The sequence below is a fragment of the Dermacentor andersoni genome, chromosome 6 (assembly GCF_023375885.2).
Source record: "Dermacentor andersoni chromosome 6, qqDerAnde1_hic_scaffold, whole genome shotgun sequence".
Lineage (NCBI taxonomy): Eukaryota > Metazoa > Arthropoda > Arachnida > Ixodida > Ixodidae > Dermacentor > Dermacentor andersoni.
In genome coordinates, this window is record NC_092819.1 from 80,915,843 (window position 1) to 80,941,388 (window position 25,546).

General features: G+C 44.9%; 1 protein-coding gene and 1 pseudogene across 2 annotated transcripts in view; one reads left to right on the forward strand and one right to left on the reverse strand.

Moving 5' to 3' along the window:
• Lmpt (four and a half LIM domains protein limpet) overlaps positions 1–14,087 on the forward strand; it is a 423,205-nt gene extending 409,118 nt beyond the window's left edge. For both annotated transcript variants that reach the window (XM_050171203.3, XM_050171202.3), the window contains exons 8-10: positions 6,215–6,384; positions 8,939–9,125; positions 11,381–14,087. In XM_050171203.3, the coding sequence (XP_050027160.2) occupies positions 6,215–6,384; positions 8,939–9,125; positions 11,381–11,538 (515 nt within the window). In that variant the 3' untranslated portion in view covers positions 11,539–14,087. The remainder of the gene's footprint in view (positions 1–6,214; positions 6,385–8,938; positions 9,126–11,380) is intronic.
• A 3,970-nt stretch (positions 14,088–18,057) lies between these two features.
• LOC140218762 (histone-lysine N-methyltransferase SETMAR-like) lies at positions 18,058–20,567 on the reverse strand (annotated as a pseudogene).
• Positions 20,568–25,546: the final 4,979 nt, after the last annotated feature.

Genomic DNA, 25,546 nt, shown 5'->3' on the forward strand with positions numbered 1-25,546 from the left:
ACACACACACACACACACACACACACACACACACACACACACACACACACACACACACGCACACGCACACGCACACACGCACACGCACACGCACAACGGCACGCACGCACACAAAAGAACTTTAGGCGCGTCAGCGTGTTTCCACTCGTTCTCCTAATCAATTCCAGATCGCTGACATCGCAAGTGTGGTGCCGCGTGTAAAACGATTCCGCTGGATATACGGGTTAAGCTAGGTGCGCGGGTTCAGAAAAAGGCGCGGATACACAGTGCGCCTGTCAAATTTGCTGTTCGTCTTTCCCTATCTCCCTGTGACACATGGAAGCTTTAGAGAAACTCGGGACATGTACCTTGAACAAGACCGAAGTTCTCAAAAAGCTGGAGGCTTGAAGTGAATAACGATGCTCGAACAGAGAATGGCGCTGGAGCCAACGTTTCGACAAGGCGACAACTTCTCTCTTAGCTCCAGCAACATTCTTTGTTCGAGCACATTATTCACTTGAAAACAAGTGTGAGGCAGTAACAGCAGCTCTATGTTCATCCATATTCGGGACTACATCTGTACTGTTTCTGTTTTTTTCTTACGGGCACACAACTGGCAGAGCGCGCCGGCAGACGACCGAGTGCAAAAAGTTCTTGCGAGCTCAATGACGGCACAGGGCATACTACGCGAAGAACAATCGATATGCAAAGTTTCGTCAGCAGGCTTTCTCACACATTCAACTTGGCTTAACCCTGCCTGCCGCGTTCCCAATGCCAGACACGTCTACGTTGCTATTGGGAAACGTCGACAGAAAATGCTTCTGCCTATTGTAACTGTGCTTCCTTTTTTTCCTTTTTTTTCTGTTTTGGGAATACCGGAAGGATATCGGCACGTGAATGAAAAGGGGGGAGGAGGCACTGTTAAAACAGTGATGCGTTTTGAAAACTTGCATCGCGCGCATTGGAGAGCGGCAGAAATGGTGTCATCATCCTGCATGTTCACACCTTGATTACAATCGTAGCCCGAGGTCTTGGGGCGCTATAACGTAAAACTATGCCAAACTTTTCTATTCCAATTCTGCTATCAGCCCTCCACAATTGGTCAAAAACTTTTTTCGACGACCCCCACCTCACCTGTGTGTCACGCGACGTCACGAAAACCGCGATACCTCCCCATCTGATATGATGTGTACACACTGATTATGCATGATTTGACAGAAAAAAGAAAAACAGTTATTTCTGATTCGACACCTTTTCGCCATTAGCCCTCGGCTATTGGTAAAAAGTTTTCGTGCTGCACCCACTTCACCTGCCTGTCACGCGACGTCACAAAACCGCAAGAACTCACCGCGTCAAAGTGACGTGTACGCGATAAAGATGCATTAATATGCCGAACAAAACTGAATTTTCTTCGGAATAGCCGCAGGCTGCCCCGTTCCGAAAGGAATAGAAGATGGCTGACGCCGATCGCCCAGACGCTGGCTACTCGCACCTGCCGGAGCGCATGGGTGTATCTGCGTATAATAAAACTTCTTGCGTGGCCTTGTAACGTTATCGAGCACTTTCGGCACGTTTACCCCCTCATTCTGCCAACTGTTCTTTGCTGAGGGTCCGTTTTAGCGTCATTCTTGAGCTTCTGTTGCATGCCGCCGCGATTTTCGACCAGCCACCGCAAGCAAAGTAAGGGAAAGCCGACCAATGGTAGACGCCGGCACCACCCTCTTCATTCGGTTATCGACTTTCAGTGCAGTGGCTCGGCCCCATCGAATCCCTCTCCACTTGAGCGTTCTCCTCGCCTCTTGTCAGCCAATTAGATACGACAAGCCGCTCAGTGTAGGCAATGTTATTCGTTTTTCAAGCAAACAAAAGTGACCTCCTATGAACGAGGAGAGCGTTTGATTGGTCTGTTCAGACAACCCTGCGGGTGACCGCCCGGTGCTTGCGTTGGCGGTTACGCAAATTTGACGTCAGGAGATTGGAATAGAAACATATTGGAATAGTTTTACGTTATAGGGCCCTTGGTTAAGTGTAACAAGGTGTGCGTAGGTTTTACGTATCGTTTAATGTGCTGATGGAAGCGCGAATTGCATGCATATCTCGCACTTTTGCGTAAAAGCGCATGCTGAGATAGTTGCGGCGAAAATTGTATTGTGTTCACCTGCCGGTATCCTTCTGGTATTTTCAAAACAAAAATAAAAAATACAGTTGCAGTAGGCAGGAGCATTTTTTTTTTTGTTGACGTTTGCCGCTAGCAACATGCAGGCGTTTTCGGCGGCACAAGGAGATAGATCGATTTCCCTTTGTTTGGATTCCGTTTCTACTATTTCTTAGATTCTATGACTTAGGTGGTGTAAAGACATTGCACCACGTTTTTTTAATTATTTATTTTCTTTTTGAGAGCGACGGGACAGTTGAAATTCAGCCTCGCTTTGTTCAGTTGCCGATAGAAAACTCGGAACATGAAATTGTTCGTAGAAGTGGACTTGACAAAGAAATATGAACAGAAAGTTAGGAGTGTTTTTCAAATTTCATTCATTTCATTTTCATGAACGAAACATTGCATGAATAAGTCATTGGGCTAACAGCGCAAGGAAGACGAAGACGCGCCTATGGTTGTTTTGCTTTAAAGCTTTGTTTGTGAAGGCGGTTATATAGTACTTTTCGCCTTGAATAAACTTTAGTTTGACGTTATGGCGCATCCTATCGGTGGCCTTCTTAACGCTATTCGTCTTCCTCGCGCTGCACGAGAAAGAATGACTAGATAGCTCCGATTCAATCTTGTCAAGTGAGAAACAGTATGCGGCCAAGATTTTGCCTCAGTATGGCTTGGTGACCGAGCAGCGACATCAATGACCGTGTGACGCCTTGTCCTATTATAAACCTGCCACCCGACGACGATGACCCGGCAATCGCTGTCTCGGCTCAGCTTCGATGGAAACGCCATGTTCTCTCGTTCTTGCGTCGCCTTTTTCTCCGTTTACACATAGCGCGGACTTGCAAGGTTATCTATAGGGTGCGAACCTGTGTAGAATGTACGGGAGATTGGCTCCTGTTAGAAATGGGACGCGGCGCGAAGATTGGCACATGGACGATGAGTCGCTGAGCAAGTCATTGACCCCTTTCGCGGTTAGGCCTCGCTCTCTTTGTCGCCTCGCTGGTAATACATGTACATGGGCGTGGTCGACCTACCATTGCCCTGCAATGCATGGTGCGCAGAAAAAAAAATGTCCAGTGGGATCAATGAGCTTTGCGCGAGTGAACAAACCGAGGAAAGGAAAGGTAAAAGGGAACGAAAAAGAAAACGCACTGAAAGAAAAGGAGGGACTTTCGATTCTTTGTAGCACGTCGGGGTTATTAGGCAGACGACCTCCAGACGGGCGAGCGTCGGGTCGTCGCCATGGCGACGAGACGTGGCAAGCGGGTTCCCATTTGGGGATGGAGGGAAGAGGAGAGAGCGAGAGTAAAGAAAAAATGAGGAGCTTTATTTGTATCTTTCCCGGGGGCAAGGAGAACGAGGCTATACGTACCGAAAGGGTGTGGTTCCACGCTTAGCGGCGGAGAAAAAGACGGGTGCGGGACTTGGTGGGCGCAACATACTATATAGAGAAGTGTCGCCACGTCGCGTGCGTATTTTGCGGCGTGCCGGCGCGCTTTATAAGGAGCCAGGGCCTTCCGCCGCTTGTTCGGTGTCTGGTGGACGGATTATGGTGGACATCGGGCGCGTATAAGGAACACAGCCGGTGAAGCGGAGTTCGGGTTTCGTGTCTGTCGCTCGCACCTTCCGTGGCATTAGTGAGCTGCAGAAAACAACTTTGAAGACGACCAGTTGTCACCATTGTCGAGTTAGGTGCGGAAGACTTGTGTGGTGTACGCATCCTGGACAGCTGTCCGTTCCCAGCCATCTCCTTCGGCGTTGCTCACCACTGTTGGGATCTTTTGTGCTGTGAAGAATTTCCAAGTGCGTTTGGGTATCCCTCCGTCACGCGATACTTAGCCGACCGGGCGCTGGCAGCCAACTTGCGTATCGACGGCTCACGTCGGTGACCGGACAAAGCGGGTCGTTCTGCGAGTCCGACGACGGCACCTCTCCTCCAGTCGGGCCTGCCTTCATGGGTCGCGAAGCCGACGAGCCGCCAGAGTCGGATCAACCGAACGGTTAGTCGGATAGTCGCTACTTCGGTTCTCGATCCGTGCATTGACCCGCCCTGGTGGCTCGTTGCCAATCGCGTTTCGATGCTGGGCGTGGGATGTCACGGGTTCGAGTTCCGACCTAGGCTAGCCGTGTTCCTACGAAGGTGAAATGCCAGAAATGGCTGGCGTAATTGCACTCAACCGGTCGTCTGCCATCGCAAAGTAATCGGAGCCAGTCAGAAACCCTCAGCTTCACCCAAAGCAGCGCAGGAGCGTGCTTTGAAGTTGAGTAGTACACGAGAAGGAAAGCTGCATAGGGGTGATATGCAAGTTGTTCTGATCGCGCACACGGGCTCGGTCTTAGCTAATGCCGAGAGCCAGAACTAGCGCTGCCTAATTTTCTATTATGACATCGTTTAATATGATCTTCATGCGGCTCGTGCAAAGTAGACAAATAATTGTGATTTCTTTCTTTATTTAGACATGCAGGTGTGAGAATATTTACAGGCTGTCTTACAGTTCTGTAATGAGCCGATTTTTAATTTATTTTTGTTGCAGGCCGTAGATTGGCGCATTCAGCATACGCGGCTTTCATGAAGATACAACGCAAGTTTGCAGCTATAGCTCATGTCGGGGGGCCCAGCTGATGTTCCTGGCTGGTCTCATAAAGACTCAGCAATCAGGCTCTCCGAAGGATGAGCGTTCGTTGTGCAGGGCGACGAAATGAATAACAGCACGCATGAACATCCTCGCGATATGAAGTACGTTAGAGCTTAATTTCATAAATACACTTACTTTGCCCTTTTTTTGTCAGAAATGTAGGACAATTCAGTGGCTCAACGCTGCTTCTGCGAAGCTGCAACGTGGAGATGGCGTTGGAAAGACTAAATGTTCAAGAAAAAAAGCATGTCACGTTGCGAGGAGACTCTGGCAATTCATTTCGCTTTGAATGCAACAGCTTTCTGCCCTACGTGTTTGATTATGTTTCTGTCGCTTTTTCTCTTCTGGATGTTAAAGCAATCACAAATGAGAGAATACGTTTCAGTACTGCAGAGCGCAAATGCCTGTATTATCCACAGATGATGAATTAGCTATTTAATTATGTACGAATGGTTTCGATCGGATACCTTTATTTGCTAGCGTTTTAGTCGTTAACAATGTCGCGAACTGATCGACAGGGCGCTATCTCGAGCAAGCTGTGTGTTCTAACCTACATCTGGAGTATAATATTGTGTTTTCCGGGTCAAAAGCAGAACATTTACGCCCCTGCTATCACCTCGCTGACATGACCAACCATTTGGGCTGCTGCAAAGAACATCAACAATTCTCAGACGAAAGCTTCGAAGCAAAGAAGAGCAGTATCTATGGTGCCAATTCCGAATGGAACGTGAGTCAGCGGGCATACCTTTTATGTCAGCGTATTTCTTCTGGGAAGATAACTTCGCACCGTTATTTATGTAATCTTTTGTCGTTGATCTAGCTAATTCCCTCTATTAGCGGCTCCCTGTATTAACGTTATTTGGCGACACTGAGCGTATCCCCTTTCATTGCCCAGTAATCATGTCTGTTCAAATAGAATTAAATTTAATTATATTTAATCCCTCTTCAAATCAAATACTGATCACAACAGGACAGAGTGGAAATTATGTGTTGTTCAGTGATTGCATCTCTTGAAAAATTTCTGTACTTCCCTTTCCCTTCCTCCTCCCCATGCCTAAGTCCTCGAAGATGTTTCCATTACGGGTTCAAAATAGTCAATTGCATTGGCAATGTTTTCGGCTAACTACTTACCTATACTGGAATTTTTTTGGCTCAATTATTACTGTTAAAGGGAACAAAAGAACATGGTTAAGAATGAGCATTAGACACTGCAAGAAAAAAACAAGAACATGTGCACATAGGTATCCAGTACCTTTCTTTTATGACACCATTCGCGCACATTGGCCAGTTTCGCAGCACAGGCCTAACGATAAGATATGCGGAACACGTTTCAGACTTCACAATTTTTTTCGTCAGTGCTTGCGATTCTGATGCGTTGTTGAGATAAGCGTTCTTTCTTCGCTTCTTCCTCGCTATCTGAGTGTTGTGTTTGGCTCGGCTGCAGGCACCAAGAAGATGGAGTACAAGGGCCACCAGTGGCACGAGAAGTGCTTCTGCTGCTGCGTGTGCAGCAACCCGATCGGCACCCGCAGCTTCATTCCGCGGGACAACGACATTTACTGTACCGGCTGCTACGAGGACAAGTTTGCCACAAGGTGCATCAAGTGTAACCAGGTACGCGAATTCCAGTCCACTGGCCCATTTGTGTGTTTCTTTCCTTGCTGTGTTATGTTATTTGGGCGAGCGTCCCTTGTAATTTCAAAGACAATCTCCATGTTGGCGAGTTTACCGACAATTTCCTGCATCGGTTATGTGTGTTATTTATCTATTTATTCCTTTATTTATTTAGTACCCACAGCGCCAATTCAGGCATTACAGGGGGGGGGAGGAGGTACAGGCAAAAATAAAAAAAAATAATAAAAATTGCAGGTTTGCATAAATTTGTGTAAGTCAACAACACATTCGGCTAGAAAGAACAGAGTTTCTAGCCTTTTTATCCTCGGCTGATCCATGGGATAGAGAACTGTAAAACCTTTGGGCCCATTCCGTATGTATGTGCAGTTTAGAAATTTGGGCCGATCCTGAAGATGTTGCAGCAAAAACAAACAAATTAAGCAGTCCGATGCTCTGCCTACTCCCCTCACGCAAGGGGCGCCACGATATAGACATGAGCAGTGACACCGCCCCGTTCTCACCTCCAACTTGCTCAGGAAGATAGTCTTTGACCAACGACGTCTTGGGGTGAAATCGTTTTGAAACATTGTTTACATCGTTCTGCAAGGCCAATTAAATAGGAAGGTAAACAGGAAATAAAAAGAAATGAAAAATCGGGCAGCTATTATTGGACTGCAAAAACCGTTGAGCAGAAAGTCAAACGATCGCTTTCTGGTATAGGCTTGCTGAGATATGCTGCTCGGGAAAGTGATCGGTTAGCTCTGTTGGTTGAAAAATGTGAAGTGTGCGTGTGCTGCGACCTTGCAGTTCTTCAAGTAATTAAGCTGCACTAAACCTATTCGGAGGACGTGTACCGCGCACTACTATCACGATCGGTCTACTACGTCACCACCTTTGATTACACCATCTATGGCATGAACTGGCTCATTCGGTTAAGGAAAAGCTGACGAAAGCTGTGCTCAAAGAAATCTAAGAAAATGCTGTAGAGTAGAGTCAGAAAGAATCGCTCGTGCTTTAGGTGCTGCAGAGCACGGAATTTTTTTTTTTCGATGAATGTTAAATGAAAGCGTCTAAATGTTGTTATATTAATGCTAGTGTTGCTAAGTTTGGCCTTCACTTTGATGTGGCGTTTGAAACAGTCGTGACATCAAGTGAATGAATCAATCTCGATTCACTATCCACGCAGCTAGGGTGCCAGTGCACAAAAATCGTCCAGTATCTACCTTGTAGTTTATATTGTGAACCGACTGCCGGTGAAACCGTGATTGCGTGCAGCTGTACTTGGCGTCTCATCGTGGAGCGCACAATTAGCCGCATAGCGAACTAGCCATGGGTGTGATTGATAATTGTGGAGGCTGTTCGACACAGCGTCACTTTAATTCCGGCTGCACAGTCTAAACTCGGCAGAACAACGTGCGTAGTGTACTGTGTTCTACTTTAGTCTTTAGATTTGTCCTGTTGCTCTTCCTTTCCTCTCTCCTCCCCTCCTTCCTATCTTCCATTTGTGTTTTGCTGTCACATCCGTTCAGAAGAGCAGGCAGGCGTTGTGCCCCTTCCGGTGGCAGTTGCCAGCCTGCTCGTCGCTTTCCTTTTCCTGTAAACTGTGTATGTGTGTATATGCGTTCAAAACAAATAATAATAATATTAAATAATAGGCTAGCTCTATGACGCTTCAGTGCTGTCATAGTTCACATTTGCTGACAAAAACTAGCGATTTGAAGCAACAACATATTCATACTGGCATGTATATCGTTACCAATTGAAAATTAAATTCAAGGGTTCTATGTGTCGAAACCACAATCTTATTATGAGAAACGTCCTAACGGAGGACTACGGAAAAATTTTGACCACCTGGCATTCTGTAACGTGCACCCAATCCACCGTACATGGGCGTTCTTGCATTTCGCTCCCATCAAAGTGTGGTCGCCGCGTCCGGTATTTGATCCCGCGACCTCCGGATTAGCAGTGCAACACCATAGCAGCGCACACCATAGCAGCCAAGCCACTGCAGTGGGTAGTATATATTTTAGAAAATGGAAATAGTACAAGTGATGCTAATCTTGGGGATATATTCTTCTGCCTTTTTGCACCCTGTTTTATAATGCTTAATAAGCTCTCAGTCTTAACGGATACTATTTCTCCTTTAGAATGCGTTTTCTAACAATGACCTTGTTTGCTCTGGTCTTAATTTAAATGACTGTATTACAGTATGTACCATGAGCGATCAGCATGAAGTCTTCTGTTTGTCAATGGTCCTTCGTGGTTTCTCATGATGTGCGAATGGGGTTCACTCTTCTGGAAACTACATTTTTTCTAGCAATACTGCTGAAACCATTTATGTCACTCTATTGGTCTTCTACTTGCCGCGTTGCCTGAGTGTCTATGGCGTTTTGTTGCTGAGAACAAGGTCGCGGATGCGATTGCAGGCTGCGATGGTCTCATTTGGATGATGGAGTAATAAAAAAAAACTTGCTTGGAATTGCTTTTTCATACAATAAGGTCACGAACTCTTGGCCGTTCTCTGAAATGTAAATATTCTTGTTGTGGTACACAGATCATCACTAGCGGTGGAGTGACGTACCGCAACGAGCCATGGCATCGGGAGTGCTTCACTTGCACCAATTGCAGCGCCTCGTTAGCCGGCCAGCGATTCACGTCACGCGACGAGAAGCCATACTGCGCTGAGTGCTTCGGCGAGCTGTTCGCCAAGAGATGCACCGCTTGCTCCAAGCCTATCACTGGTGAGAAAGAAGCAGCCGCTCTGTTTGTCTGCATTCTCCTCTTCATAATCTCACAGCAGCTGCCAACTGTGCGTATCAATGATTGAAGCCTATTGGAGCCTAGTGATGGTTTCCTACTCTCTCCGCCATGTACTAAATGTTTATTGTGATTCGCACCAAGTCGTTAATGCTATAGCATTAAAGGCGGACTACAACCACTTTGTAGCTATCTGTGGGAAAAAAATATGAGGGGCCATTGCCGAAGCTATTGCAGCCTGAAAAATGTGGGCCGATTGCGAAGACAGGGCAGTCTAACACGGCGTGTGACACTGCTAGTGGTTAAGAGGGAGCATGCGAGAATCTGGCACGTAGCGCACGCGCCAGACGCTCCAAAGAGCGACTTTGGCATGAGATAAGTATGCGTGTGATCGTCCCCTAAGGTTTAAGCATTGGGATGCTGCTGTCGAAGACAGAGGCTCGATCGCACCATCGGATCTCGCATTTCTATACAGCGTTATAGGCGGCCTCCATCTACTTTGGAGGTATCCAACAGAAAACCCGAGGTGTGCTGAGCTTACGCGAGCGCGTCACAGGGTGCGGGAGATTGCAAATTTGTAAGACCTACAAGGTATAGAAAAATTACTTCACGCGGGCGTCTGTGACGCCCGCGCGCAGAGCTGTCGAGGAGTCACATTCATCACAAGATCAGTATGATATTATTAAGGTAGCAGTGCGAAGTTCTGGCCTAGTTGTTTTCTTAAATTACAGCTGATTATGTTTAGAATAATTCAGGTACGTTTGTTTTTCCTAACACTGCTAGAAGAGTCTGCTGGGTTTTTAAAGCAGAGGTTTAATTACTGTTTAGAATTTAATATATATATACATATATATATATATATATATCAAGATGTAGCACACTTCACATGGCTGGTGACAAAAACGAAACAAATACAAAGAACAAATGCAATTAGCATGCGCCAATGTGCAATAAAGAAATCAGTACTAAAGGTGATTGTTGCACAAATAGCTGTGTATATTATGCAAATGCACCATCTAGAAAACGCGTGGAAATAAGATTTGGGTATATGACATCGTTCACACGATAACATGACAATGAAGTAGAAGGCCAGCATGAAAGTGTTCAAGTAGAATGACCCGACAGAATTCATCACATAACATTGTATATGCAGTAATGACTAATAAACGGAGAAAAATAAATTATTAGCTTCAAACATATAGTTGGCCAATCTGGCATCTAGATAATTTTTTTCAAGTTGTTTTTGGCGGAGGAAAAGAGAGATGGTGTCATCATTTCATATAGGAAAAAAAAAAAAGAGAAGAAACATTGCAAGTTGCTCGATATATGTGCTATGCCATTCCTCCCTTTAGTTCAGTGAGTCTCTTCGCTAATATGTTGGGTTGATTTTCTTGCTGCATTTGTGGACGTTGTCATTTTAAAACCTTATTTATATGGCTTCATACGACAATAAAAATTGAAATCGCAGACTTCACATTATTTCACGAAGCTAGGATCACAAGTGTCGTGAGCAGTATTGGTATCAGTGCTTGGTATCAGGGAAATGGCAACAAAACCATAATTTCACTTAAATACATCGGCTGTCAGATGACAGCGATAAAGCCCTCGTATTGTGCAACCTCGTGAGGATGAAGGAGCAAGCTTAGAGCGCCCTGTGTATGTTTTTCATGTAGTTGGATTAGTTTACTTATGATGTGCTCGAAAGGTAATACTATTAAATTAACGAAGAACATTTACTAGGCATGTGGAAGGATGATATTGCCGGTTTACAACTTGTAGGTGGCATTTACTTTGCAATTAAGTTTGCGATGCATATTGGGTTGCATGCTGTAAACTTCTCACTTGGTACAGCAACACGAAATTTAACAAGGGGTCAAGGTAGAGAAACAAGAAATAGTACCTGCTACAAATTTTCAAAATTCGTTTTTTGAAATGGTTGCACCTTTCAGTCTTCACTTTTTCTGCATGTTTGTTTGCAGCATGCCTTTTTGGAAAAACGAAGCTCAACAATGAATACCAAAAACCGATATGTTGCTGTAGTTAATGTGCGTGGTATATATAACGTGCAGGCCCCCTGTTGTGTGATACTGTAAAGTAGTAAGACTTTAGATAACTGTCCACAGAATACTAAGGAGTAATGCTGGCTTGCCAACCCGCAACTTGTAATCAGGAATCATATGCAGAACATGCTAGCCATGTGTCGTGTGCGATGCTTCAGAACAAGTAAATGTCATTGCAGGAATCGGCGGAACGCGCTTCATCTCTTTCGAGGACCGCAACTGGCACAATGACTGCTTCATCTGCGCCATGTGCAACAACTCTTTGGTGGGCAAGGGCTTCATCACCGACGGACCTGAAATCTTGTGCCCCGAATGCGCTAGGCAGAAGCTGATATAACTTCGAAATTAAATGCAACACCTAACGAAACAAAGTAACTCAAAGAACACGAAGACTTTCATGCACTCGCTATGGTCCTAATTCAGCAAAGTTCGTCGTGGTCATACCAAACAACCGCAAGTAGCTTCTCTCAGAGAGAAACTTGAAAGCAGAAATCAACAAATAAAGTGTATTATATTCCACCCCGCTGAGTTTACTTACTATATCTTCATTGTGAAATGAGGAGTGACCTAGTGCCTGCCTCTTCCTAATAGCACAGGTTTGAGCAGATGTTGCTTATTATGTTCTTTTATGTTGAGTGTAGTTTTTTTTAACACGGCTACTGGCACATATTTGCAGTGTAAGGGAATGACAACAGAAACCATTCCACGACGAGCCTCGTATATCAGTGCATATATCAGCTATAACCACAAATTGCGTTCTATCTATACATGATGTTTGAAGGGACATTCGAGCGCACTTGTGAGAACCTTTTTTTGTGATGCGTTGGCTGATGTTTCCCACAGAGAACTGAATTCTTTCTCTGGTGCTAAGCTTTGCCACGTGCTCAGAGATGCTGTCAACTTTTCATCTGATATAAACAGGCGTGGAAGCAAACTGACCACTTTTTGCAACACTTTAATATGTAATTTCATGAGAAATGAGGTCATGGATAACAAGGTTGACAGCATCTGCTGACGCTGTTGGGTTCTTCAAGGGAACTGTTGCTTTATTTCTATTCCTATGATGTCTGCTTCCCCAGTTGTTCTTTAGCGGGTTAATGAAGCTTGCTCTTTTTCCCCTGACTTACTTTACAGGCAAGAAAGTTGCATGTTTTTGTATCTACAGGCAACAATAAAGGTTTTCCTAAATGCACCACTGCTCATTGCAAGTACTTAAACCATATATGCACTGTTAATGGTGTCATGCATTGAGAAGAAACATTTTCTTAGAATTTAGAAAATTTTAATACTTCAATTTTCTTGTTTATGATTGGTAATATGGCATTGTGACATATCTTTATGTCAATTTAGCTTGGAAACACAGAAAGACACACCTGTGGAGCTAAGCAGACGAGAGGTCACAAACTTCCTATTTCTGACACTAATATAAGTAGAAATTTATGGAGCCTAAAGCGTGATACCCACAGACTTTTCAGCGTATCGAGAATTCCTACATATGTCTAAAGTTGAAGCCTTTACTAAGTCACCAGCATGGCCTTTATGAAGAGAAAAGTTACCCGGCGCTGGCAGCCGTGCAACTTCATCGACAATCCGATGCGTTCTTTGCCTGTACACAACAGGGAAAGATGTTGAAGATCTTCAATCGAAGTCTAGTATACATGCACAACATGCATTTTCGTGCACCTAGCAACACAAACACAAGTAACGTATATGCACTTCACTACTGCTTAAAGTGATAAAAGGCGCCTTGTGAAGTGTTGTGTAGCACATTACATACTTGTCATATTGCTTAGTGTTGCCCCTTCAGCCAACTGTTGTATATACTGAGCAGAGTTTAATATAATATGTATCGCGGACTAATTGTGAAAACCTTTTGTGAATGCCGAGTGCTTTAACAGAATGTGTCTCTATGTATTGCATTCTATGCTGAGGAAGCCCTATGTATGCTGAAGCAATGCAATTGATTCTTATGCCAATTTTTTGTGTGACTCACTGTGATGACTGTCTGGCAGTGTTTGTCATTGCTTCATTAGTAATCTGACATTTTTCTTGGTATCCACTAATGCTTTTATGCACTTCATTTCAACATACGCTTGCTCATCACGGCAACAGCAACATGCCGCTTCATGCACTATTGTATTGCAGATATGTGATACTACACTGCACTTCTTAACAGCTTGCTGTCACTATAGCATTTGGTTAGCCTCTCTCCCTCCCAAATCATCTTTTGTAGTAACATAATGTTTAGCTTGTACTGGAGAGCATAGGATATATGCTGGAATTATCACAGTTGGGATATAGTTTTACAAGAGGAAATGACAGCATGGAGAAAGGTTGTGAAGAACCGAAAGATATCTGAATAATCCCCAAATATTAACACTGACCTCATTTTCTGTTATCAAGATACGTATACATGTTCATTTTTTTTTAATGCGAGGGTAACTGCTACATGTTCATTTTGTAGCAGTAAAATGCTTCTGCAGCATCAGCAGATCAAGATCACTGGGGTTTCATACTTAGTTTCTGAAATGGTGACTTGATGGAACCTAGCATATTGCTTTGTTGTTTCTGTATATCTTTGCAGCACCGTGTTGTCTAATGAACGCTTTGCCGTGGCAACTACATCGAGTGGTTCTGCTTACACAAGTAGAAAACGCTTGAACGATATAAATGCGGGCGTTAATTGTGCATTGCTCTTTAGGGCTTGCTACGCTTGCAAACTGTGACTCACGCTTCTAAGTGCCAGTGCCTGAGTACGATATATTTTTTGACGTTTTTGTGTGTACGTGTCTGTGCTCTGTTTTTGTTACTAACAATGTATGTTGCACACTTGGAGAGAGGCTATGCTCTCTCCTAAAGCGAATAAATTTCCACTCATGGCTCGCACGTGACCTTTATTTTATTAATGACACTGGTGATTGAAAGACAGAAGTAGTATTTTTGTCAAGAAATATTTCTGTCGTTTAAGTACACCATGCTCAGGCACTCGGTACATGTGGAGCTTCATAACCGTGAAGACCATTTCACATAGAGTGCCCTGCAATGGCATTGGTAGATGTTAGCTAGTAGGGGGAAAAAGAGCAGCGCACTCAATTCCACATTTTTGACTTATGTGTATATGTAGTGCAAGGAATTCCAAAGTACTTCCAATGATGATTTAGTTTCTAAGAAGAGACGATACTTGATAAAAATGCTTCACGTTTGCAATTCGGCAAAGGTAGAGAAACCACTTACACAGGCCCTTATACCAAGGTGAGAAGCGTGACGTGCAAGGTCACTGATGTGTGAGTGGCAAATTTAGTTAATTCTGACTGCAAGAGTACTATAAACGGGGTCGTTCTGCAGTTTATCATAATTTTCCGCAGCATAATACACAAACGTACAAGCGAAACATGACAACTATGACACAGAGGCTAAACAAGTTGTTATTGCGTTCTGATAAGCTGATTTATATTCACATACGACATCACCAGTCGTAAAGCGTGCAAGATAGTGTGCGGCTAATAATGTGACCACTGTAACTACAACATGGCTGGATGACTGGCAAATCCGAGAAAATTACTTTGTAGGTGGTGGCTAGATGTCGACCCAAGAGAAATCTGGCTGACATCATCACATGGACAAAAGAACCGAAAGCTGGGCAAGCTGGCCTACATTTGCCTTGACTACCAGTCGCCAACATATGAGGGACGAACGTGTTCAACCTTTCTTTCTTGGTCTCTCGTCTGTTGGCGTTCGGCCACCATATCTCAGCGTCTTGCTATAATATTTTATTATCCATCAGTCACCTGAATGGATAATAACTCATCTAGTGGTGACGGTTACGTCACCTATCTACGTCAGATGTTGAAGTTGTGGTGCCGTAATGTTGGGAGAGTATCTGTGTATCTCTAGTAGGTGGTGTATTCATGTAACACAGAAAAAGCCAATCAATGTGCACTTGGCCCTTCCAAAAGTAGAACACTAAACCTCTAATACATAGGACTAAACCTCCGCCAGGCATTATAACCGTGTCAACTATCAGCCGAAGCAGTGCCGTGCTCATCTTATACTGAAAGTAATTATTATGGCTAGTGATAACACACATAGATATAAGCGAAGCGCTGATTCTAGACTCCTGTGGTCCGGCTGAAGATGGAAACTGCACTTCGTTTGATGCTAACGCCGGCGTCATTAAATGAAGGGGCCAGTTCGGCAATTTTTATTGCGATAGGAATTGTATGGATGCTCGAGACGCGTTTTCACATCGCTGTCATAATATAGGCACCGGCTACTGGCCAGATAGCGTTGCGGCTACTTCAGCTCGAAGGTCCTTAGATAAAACAAGTTATTCAGATTCCTTCAAGGTCTGCCGACACCAGCCGCTTGCGCTATGACGGAAACGAGACCATTTTCTGAACGGCAACAGACTAGCGTTTGTTCGATGCCTCGCGCGAACTCTGTGCTCGCCTGAACCAGATAAAGCATTGCCCAATCCACGTCAGCGTGTGAACGCGCATGGCCACGGCCGGCCTAGTGCGCACAATTGCCCAGGCACAACATCCGAGCCTCCAGACTAGCCATGACACGGCGTGCACAGTTGTACCATGCATAGAGTTTCCTACAAAAATTACTAGATGGAACTCTGGCGCTAGTGTCTACGGGAGCTGCAATGAGAATGGTTGTCCCAGCATGGGAATTATGGGAAGTACATGGATTTGCCTAAACTTCGTCATTTTTGGCTTCAAACGGCTTTGTGACTTTGGAAACTCGTCATTTTCAACAGCGTATTGCGCAATAAACCATTAAATAAACATAATTAAAATTGCCCTACGGCAGGATTCGAACACAGGGACTCTAGCAAAGAAGCCTGATACTGAAACCAATAAGCCACGGACGCATGTATCGACAAGCGAATGAAACGCCCTTATGAATTTATTGTGGGCATGCCAGTGCCTTGAGACGCTTGGCGCGTTTCGATTTGGCCACCTGGACAAGCTCAATCGTTGCAATGAATACCAATTGTATGCGTTCCCGGCGTCTTCTGCACTTCGAAGAATATAGATTGCGCTGAAAGATACGGCAATAAGATTTATATAGCCTAATATACAAAGTTACAAGAACGTCTGAATCCACAAGCACGAAGATCAGACAAATCCATGTACTTCCCATCATTCCCATGGTAGGACAACGACTGCAGCGCCAGAGTTCCCTCTAGTAATTTTTGTAGGAAACTTTATGGTACCATGTATCTACGTAGAACGTGGAAACGTTTCCATCGAGATAAGCGCTGGCTAGAGGGCGTCGTGAATGCGCAACGTTTCTTGCACGAAGTGATTCTCCCGCTATGTACACTTTGTTTCAGAAATCTGGTGCATCGCTGGGGAGGCCCGGGATAGTTGTTCGCACTTACAAATAGTTCAAGCTTTTCTGGCTCAGACAACCATGTATGTTCCGTAGATTATCGTAAAACATGTTTTAGACATTGCACGCAATCTATATATATATATATATATATATATATATATATATATATATATATATATATAAGTTTGTCTAAACAACATTACAAATGCGTACCACGGATAATCTAAGTCCCATCCACATCACGTTGCTGTAACGTTGTAAGGATATCCCAACTGGACATACGTCACCTCTAATAGAAGCTTGCTTGGAGCATGCAGGGGTCTGCGTAACATCTAGTGGATATTTCTTTCAGTTAACGCTAAGGCGCTGTTATTGCAGGTGTCACAGCAAATGTACTGTGAAAGACAAATTCATTATAATGTTCGCACAGCAGTCGCTGTGCGGCAGAACGCTCAAACAGCAAGATCAGATACATTGCGCGCACACATGAGTACAACGTCCGCGACGAGGAAGCTGAACGCGTGCTCATTCTCCTGGGCCTCTCGCCTGGCAGACGGAGCATATTTATAGCTAACGCAAGTTTTAAGAGTAAAGTGTATATGAAGATAGGCAGAGTAGATGTATGCACATTATATGCAAACATGATAGTTTCGAACTATAATTTCGACAAATGAGAAAACATAATTGTGTTGTAGGGACGCTGAAGAAATGAAACGGCCAATGGGGCTGGGGACGACTGTTCGTGTGTTGTCAAAAATGATTTTGTCATGTTACAACATGCATTAGATGTCATGACCCGCCGTGGTTGCTCAGTGGCTATGGTGTGGGGCTGCTGAGCACGAGGTCGCGTGATCGAATCCCGGCCACAGCGGCCGCATTTCGATGGGGGCGAAATGCGAAAACACCCGTGTACTTAGATTTAGGTGCACGTAAAGAACCCCAGGTAGTCAAAATTTCCGGAGTCCTCCACTACGGCGTGCCTCATAATCAGAAAGTGGTTTTGGCACGTAAAACCCCATCATTTAATTTAATTAGATGTCATGTGATCGGCAACGCAACACGATAGCCACGGGCTACCCCGTTCCGGAACAGAATTTTCCGGAGAATTTTCGGCAAGCTTTCACTTTCTAACCTGAGCCTATAGTTCCACCTATTGTGCAAAACATAGGTACCACATTCAATGTGAATGGCAATTCGTGCACAATAAAGCTCGGTAAATTTAGCGTTATGAAAAATCTTATCGCATTAAAGTTTAGCTTCGAACTTTAATTACACCTCCCAATCGCTACGGCATTTTAAATAAATCACCAAGAAAATTTCCCATGCAGTCAACCGATATGACGTAGCGGGTACATCTATGCGAAGTCAGTTGAATGAATGGATTCTGGGGTTCCGTGTGCCAAAACTACGATTTGATTGAGTCACGCCGTAGTGAGGGACTCCTGATTAATTTTGACCACCTGGGGATCTTCAATGTGCCCCCAATGCACAGGACACGGAAGGTTTTGCATTTCGCCCCTATTGAAATACGTGTGCCGCGTCGGGGATTTCATCCCGCGACATGGAGCTTAGCATCGTAACAACATAGCCGCTAAGCCACCACGGCGGTTACGACTTCTGCATGTAATGTCCATAAAGAGTCTAATTATAAAGTAGACTGAACGTCAGCAAGACGTCGGGAACTTCATAGTAGCAAAATAGTTGCTAGTAAGACGTCTTTTAGAGGTTATACGTGGGTGAATGGATCATACCTTGATGTTGAAAGAGGATCTTTAATGGGCCGCCAATGCACAGGACACCGACGTTCTTGCATTTCGCCTCTGTTGAAATACATCCGCCGTGTCCGGGACTTGATCCCGCGACATGGAGCTTAGCAGCGCAACAACATAGCCGCTAAGCCACCACAGCGGTTACGACTTCTGTATGTAATGTCCATAAAGAGTCTAACTATAACGTAGACTGAACGTCAGCAAGAAGTCGGGTACTTGATAGTGGCAAAATGGTTGCTAGTAAGACGTCCTTTAGATGTTATACGTGGGCAAATGGATCATACCTGTATGTTGACAAGATATCGTTGGTTTACTGGGAATAGTGGAAAACTGTTGTTTACGCAGGCTCAGTAATAAATGAAAACAGTTGCAATCGTTAAAAACTAACTGCGGTATACGGCTGCTAGTACCTCAGATTGATGTGTTTTTATGTGTTTTTCTTTTCGGGTTTCTTATTTGCAGACCGTCGCGACAGCCTCAGGTGCATGCTCGTGCGAGCGAACGCCGATGGCTTGCAGTAAAGCATGGACGGAACGCGCGGAGTGATAAATTTTTGTTACCAAACTTCTTGCGTAGCTTCCACAGCGTTGAACCTGATGTCTGAAACGGAATAACGACTGTGCCATCTGGCGCTGCTGTCATTACGGAAAGCTTGTGCGTCCGGTTCCTATTACAGAAAAAAAAAAAAAAAAAACGTGCACGAGTGGCGTGCGCCCGGCGGGTTAGAATATACGAGGTCTGTTAGAACATATCCGACCTTTGACCGAATAAAATAAACTGGCATAACTAGAGCGTTGGAAACCTAATCACGCTCAAAGTAGTATCCTTGGGAGTATTAGTAGTAAGTGAATTTGAAATGGGAAAAGAAAATATAAGTGCAGTAGCGTAACTGTCTCTCGCTTAGGAGGTCACCTCAACAGTACTGCACGGGGGAGGGGTAAGGGGAGAAAAGAGTGTTCTGCCAGCGGTGCTAGCATTGTTGGAAGCATTCCGAGAAGGCCACTTTCGGAATGGAGTTTAGCTCAGCTGTCCTCGCAGCCATAATGTCCTCTCTTGTCTGAAATCACGCTCCTTTCAATGGCCTCTTGATTTTGGGAAACAGAAGTCGCAGGGGGCCATAACAGGAGAGTGAGGAGCCTGTTGAACTACAGGAGTCTGGTTCTCCGCCAAAAAGTCTGGACCAAGTGCGAGGAATGTGCACGAGCATTTTCGTGATGGATGCGCCAGTTTCCTGTTGACCACAACTCTGGTTTCTTGCGCCGCACAGCATCACGTAGGCCACGGAGGACATCCCTGTAGTACTCTTTGGTGATTGTTTGACGCTGTGGTGCGTACTCGTGGTGTTCCACACCGCGGGAGTCAGAGAAAGCACTCAGCATCACTTTGACGTTGCTGCGCCCTTGGCAGGCCTTCTTTGGTCTTGGTGACGTGGAATGCTTCCTCTGTGAGGACTGGGATTTGGTTTCCAGGTTGTGCCCGTACACCCAAGACTCGTCAGCAGTGATTATGGTATTCATGAAGTCGGGGTCACTGTTTGTGGAATCCAGCATGTCCTGTGAGACTTCAACACGAAGTTACTCTTGCTCCACCCTGAGCAGCTTCGGCACGAATTTCGCCGCAACTCTCTTCATGGCCAAATCTTCGGTCATAATGGAATGTGCAGAAGAAGTGCTGATGCCCCGCTCTTCCGCAATTTCTCTGATAGTGACATGACGGTCTCGCATCACCACAGCGTTCACTTCCGCAATGACCTGGTCATTTCGGCATGTTGATGGCCGACCGGAGCGTCGCTCGCTCTCCACCGATGTGCGGCCGTCTTTAAACCAGTTGTATCACTCCTTAATCTGTGTGCTGCTCATAGCATGGTCACGGAAAACCGTCTGAATCTTCGGAATGGTTTCCACTTCGCTGTCGCCCTGTTTCTGGCAAAATTTAATGCAGTAGCGCTGCTCCAGTCGCTCCGCCATTTTCCTTGCAATAAAAAACCGACGAGAGCACTGCGCACTACCCCACTAAAACGCTGCGTCCCAGCGAGTGACGCTATCGGCTGGCGGGAAAAAATTCACCCATGCGCACGAAGATTCAATGTCGGCTGATGCAAGCGAGCCTGTTTCATATCCATTAGGTGTCCGCAAAAAAAAAAAAAAAAAAAAGGTCGGATACTTTTCTAACAGACCTCGTATGTAGAGATGCCAGCGACACACAGTGCGCTTGACTGCAAAACCAACAAAACCAAGCAGGCACGTACCCAGGATTTCTTTCGGGGGGGGGCACCCCAAGGTAACTTTTCTATTCAAATGAGGGGGGGGGGGGGTACCTTTACTAATACAAATGTCAATAACGCTCACTATTCGCCATAAAAACGCGTAAACCCACAAAAGAGAAATGAAATAAGGTGTATTTTACACGTACGTCTGTGCTATATACACCTCTCCTTTACTTGGCAAACAAAGAACCACGTCAAATGGACTCGCGCAGGAAAGAAGCGCAGAAGCGAAGAAGTAAAGAAGTAAAGAAGCATAAGTGTATAATAAAGATTACTTTCGTAGAATAGAACTTAAAAAAAGAAACACCAGTTGGCAACAAAGGCACACGGACCGCGCGGAGTTAGGTTAGTCAATCACATAAGCAAACAAAATCGTCGTCATGCGGCCTTTTCAATATGGTGTCGTACTTGATGCATCCGGAGCGTCTGCTGTTCTTGAAGAGTCTTTTCATCGGCAGAAGCAATGAGGTGTGCAACAGACATGGACAAAATGCATGGAGTCTTCAAAAGTGTGCGGTGCAGTTCATTTCACTGCTGCACCCGTTTTACTCATGAAACTTCACTGCCAACTGAAGTGAAATTTGACAATATAGTTCATAGTTGCAGCGAAGCAAGCACTTTATTTCAGTTCAATAAAGAATTAGGCATTTGTCATTTCACTAGAATAGGCGGGGGAAGAGGTATAAAATTACGCGCTAATAATTTTATTTTTGTATTTACCACCTTATTTGGGTAATAGAAAAAGTTTGAAGTACGAATTATTTGCAGCCTCGCGGAGAAACAGCGGCTGGCGGTTATGAGGGTGTGGGCGGGGCTTCATTGGAGACTTAAGTTGCATCCGACTATAGCAGTGTTTTTTTAATTAGCTCTGGAAGAATTATACAGTAATATATATTTGCGAAACAATCACAGTTCTTTTGGATCCCTTGTTTACTGCTCTGACAGAAGTGCCACAACCGACTCGTATTTTTATTTGCGAAGTTACGTAACGATACGTGGCCGCCAGTCGCGTAAAACCGCATATGGCGCAGGAAGCTGCGATTCTACACGTACTGCGCCCACCGCGGAAGGTTAGAAAAACGCCTACATAAGCACTGCATAGAAACGGCTACGTTATGCGGCTCGAATGATAACTGTAGAAGCGTCATTAACACACGGAACTGTCCTCCACTTCTGACGGCGTCATCACTGCTTCCTCTTTAAATAAAAGATGTTGATTCATAAATGTTTTCACAAACAACGGTTAAATTTGGTAATTTTCGATTTTCCTTCCTGTTTGGCTGTTGTCTCGGCCCTCTCCCTTAGTAGATCACTTAATTTCTCAACTCCTTGAGACTCTTCTTTCCAGTTGCCACTTTTGCACGAAAAGTGCTGTACAATGAGGAAAAAACAAGACGAGTCATATTGCCTATGTGTTTAAGGGTTATTGTAGGGTTTGATGATGGACGCTGTTTCGCATTATTTTATTTTCCACCTTATCTAACCCATATAACGGGTATATGGTTCCGAGAAGCTGTCAACGTAGCGGCGAGCCGTCACTCGATGAAATAATGAAACAAAAAGAAAAGTTAAACCCAATTGGCATTTTCTCTGGCCGCAACTCGTTCCACCTGCGTACAGACAAGCTGACCACGAACAGAATCCCTTTCCTGATCCCTCGATCAGTCTAGACGAAGAAGGTTGAACTAACGAAGCAACAACGATGCTCGTGACCGTTGAATAGACGGTGACAACTGAATGCATCTGGAGTTAATCGCGCGGGCACCGAATTGATGAGGAAACTGGCCTTCACATCCCAGGAGCCGCCGATAACTACCGCCATCCAAAAGGAGTGAAAAAGGCAACGAAATGTTGACCGCCGAATGGCTGTCAAGTCTTAACATTGATTTGGCGACGCTTTAGGATAGTGTGTCTGAAGTGGTGGCATGGGCGGGCCCCCCTTTGGCTACGTGCCTGAAACCAAGTGAAGTGGCCGCCATGCTTCCCTCCTCCATAAGCCCTGCTGTAAAAATGGGGCAGCGGTCAGTCTTCCACTACCGGCTTGAGCGTCGCAGAGACATGCGCTATAGTGATCCTGATGATAACCTGTGGGGATACCACACTGTGATGCATAAACTCGTCTGCGTACAACGGAGAGCAAACGTCAAGCTTAGATGTTTGTTGTTGCTGTCGCTGGTCATATTGTTAGAATACCGGGTGAGGGACTCGAATGAAACGTTAAATGTTGCTGTCGCCTTAACTGTTTCGCCTTCGGGAGAAATTCTAAAGTTGTTTACCAGAAAAAGAAGAAAAGGGGGGAGTTCGCATGAGGCAAAGGTAAGAGCTACCCAGCAGTTGAGTACTTCGTCTTGAATGCACAAGGAGCGATAGCCGGTATCGAAAACAGGCCGTAATAGGACATCACGTATGTGCTCATGTTTTCACAACTGACTACGTTTTCAGTAACGTAAGGCCGCGAGACTGGTCGCTCGAGGAACTTTGCGTGTACTCGTAGTCATATTTTTTAACGCTCGGGAAACACTTTCGTGTAGCACGTATTGAGCAGCATAAAGCCGTATAGAGAGATTTCCATGTTCCTCTACTATTGTCTAATTGATACTTTTCATCTAATTATACTATTTGTAAAGTTGATTAATAAAAAATTTAGAGTAATGTTGTAATTAGGCGAAGTGACAAAAAATTGTCTGAGTATCTCCAAGCGATGCGAAACAACATGGTCTTGGTTCTGTCCAGCTACGTGACATTTGCATATTTTAGAATCTTGGTTGCATGAGAGTTGGGACACCTTGTATAGTTCGCATACGCGGCATAGTCCACTGAAAGAATTTTGACTGAAGGTTACGTAGTTTTTTTTTTTTTTTTTTTGCAGCCACGGCTATTTAGGGCATTTCGTAATGTGTAGCTGTCACTGATGCTACCGTAATTGGGAGGGGGGGGGGCAGCGGAGAAGCCACCAGAAAAAGAGCGTATTATTTATTTATTTATGTATTTTACATACTTTCAAGGCCCACGTAGGCGCTACAGATAGCAGTGGTACACAAACAGAAAGGAAATTCAGAACAAACAATAAAGAAATCGTTAAATGGCATTGAGAAGAGCAGTCTTGAACCTAGATGCGTCTGTAATAGTGGCGACCGATGCGGAAAGGTGGTTACAGTCATTGCACGTACGAGGAAAAAAACGAGTAATAGTACGCGTTCGTACAAGAAGATGGCACGGAAACTTTGTGAAGGGGATCGCTGCGGGATGAAAAGTAAGAAGGAGGTGTTAACAGTTTCGCTTTCAATACCGGGTTGTGGTAAATCTTCTGGAAAATGCAGAGGCGACTACATGCGCGACGTACTGAAAGATCCGGTATGCTGAGGGTATGCTTCATGAGTGTTACGCTAGCATGACGAGAGTGATTACATAGAATAAAGCGGGACGCGCGATTCTGAATCCTGCACGAACGATTGGTTGTTGGGTTGGTGATGTCCGCATTATTGGAACTGCCATGTGCTGGTGTTAGGCAGCCGTCATCGTGCTTCTATCAGCCATCGTCGTCTCTTTTGTTTTATCCAAAGTGCGTTGTTGTGGAAAGATCGAGGAAGAAAATACTTCGCTTGGTCCACTTGTCTTTCTTTACAAAAAAAAAAAGCTTAATAAAATACTTAATCAACCAACTTTAATGTTATAATATAAGGATATTATTAATAAAGGGTGTGTGTAATAAGCATCGCATGTCTGTCCACGTCACGACTCAAACGCTCGACGCAATATGGAGTCTTGAAGCACTGGTGTAGTAGTCATCCATCTACACACTGACAAGCATAGAATTTTCATACATAGAGCTCAATTATAGGTCATTACACAGTACATAACATTAATGCGCTACATCAAACATCACGGCACAGCGCCACTTATCACAAACATTGATCGAACACAAGTCCCGCAAAAATGTATTTAAGATGTTTGCCTTTTGCTGAAGGCGCCTCGTTGACAACGCCCCTAGCATTATTCCTGGGCGTATTTGCCCAGTACTTCTAGTACACATGGTGATGTTATTACTTGTGCAGATAATTTCAGCTACTGTTAAATTCTGGGGCTTTACGTGTCAAAACCACGATTTGATTATCAGGCACGCCGCAGTGGGGGACACTGGGTTGATTTTGTCGACCTGGGGTTCTTTAACGTGCACCGAATGTACGGTAGACGGGCGTTTCTGCATTTCACCCCCATCGAAATGCTGCCGCCGTGGCCGGGATCCGATTCCGCGCCGTAGGTTTTAGTAGTGCAAAGCCATAGCCGCTAAGCCACCTCGGCGGCTTCAGGCACTCTCGTCGTCATCGTCGGCGCTCTATCGTCGTCAGTTTTGTTGTTGTCGACCCTTATATGGCTGTTTCCAATCACCGGTCGCGCTGTCGCGCGGTTTCCTCACAAGCCTCATTGTTATCCTCCAAGTTCCTGCTCTGTCTTTATTGCGGTTATAAAGCATTGACCGTACGAGGTCTGTCACTAATGTTTATGCAGTGAGTCAGTAAAAAAGCCGGAGAAGGTGTAGCGGAACTGATTTCTCGCTCTCTCCATGAGAAAGGACCCAGTTGACCTATAGTACGAGCCGGACTGCTGTAGACAAGGCATACTATTATGCACAGACTTTTCGTGCAACCCATGCTTAGTTTTTGCAGAAATGGAGATCAACGAACAGAGGGAACAAGGAATGAATATCACATTTCTTATGAAGTTGTGCAAGAATGGTGCAGAAATGTTTCAGATGTTGCAAAAGGACTATGGACAAGATGCCCTGAAGGAAGGAACTGTGTTCAAGCGGGCTTAGCGTTTTCGGGAGTGCCGCGAAGACTCCAAGGGCGATCGATGTATGATCAGGAGACTCCTCCATCTCGTTCGAAGATGCGAACATCGATCGCGCGTGTTCTCTTGTGCTCAGTCATCACCGACTGACTGTTCGAATGATAGCAGAAGTA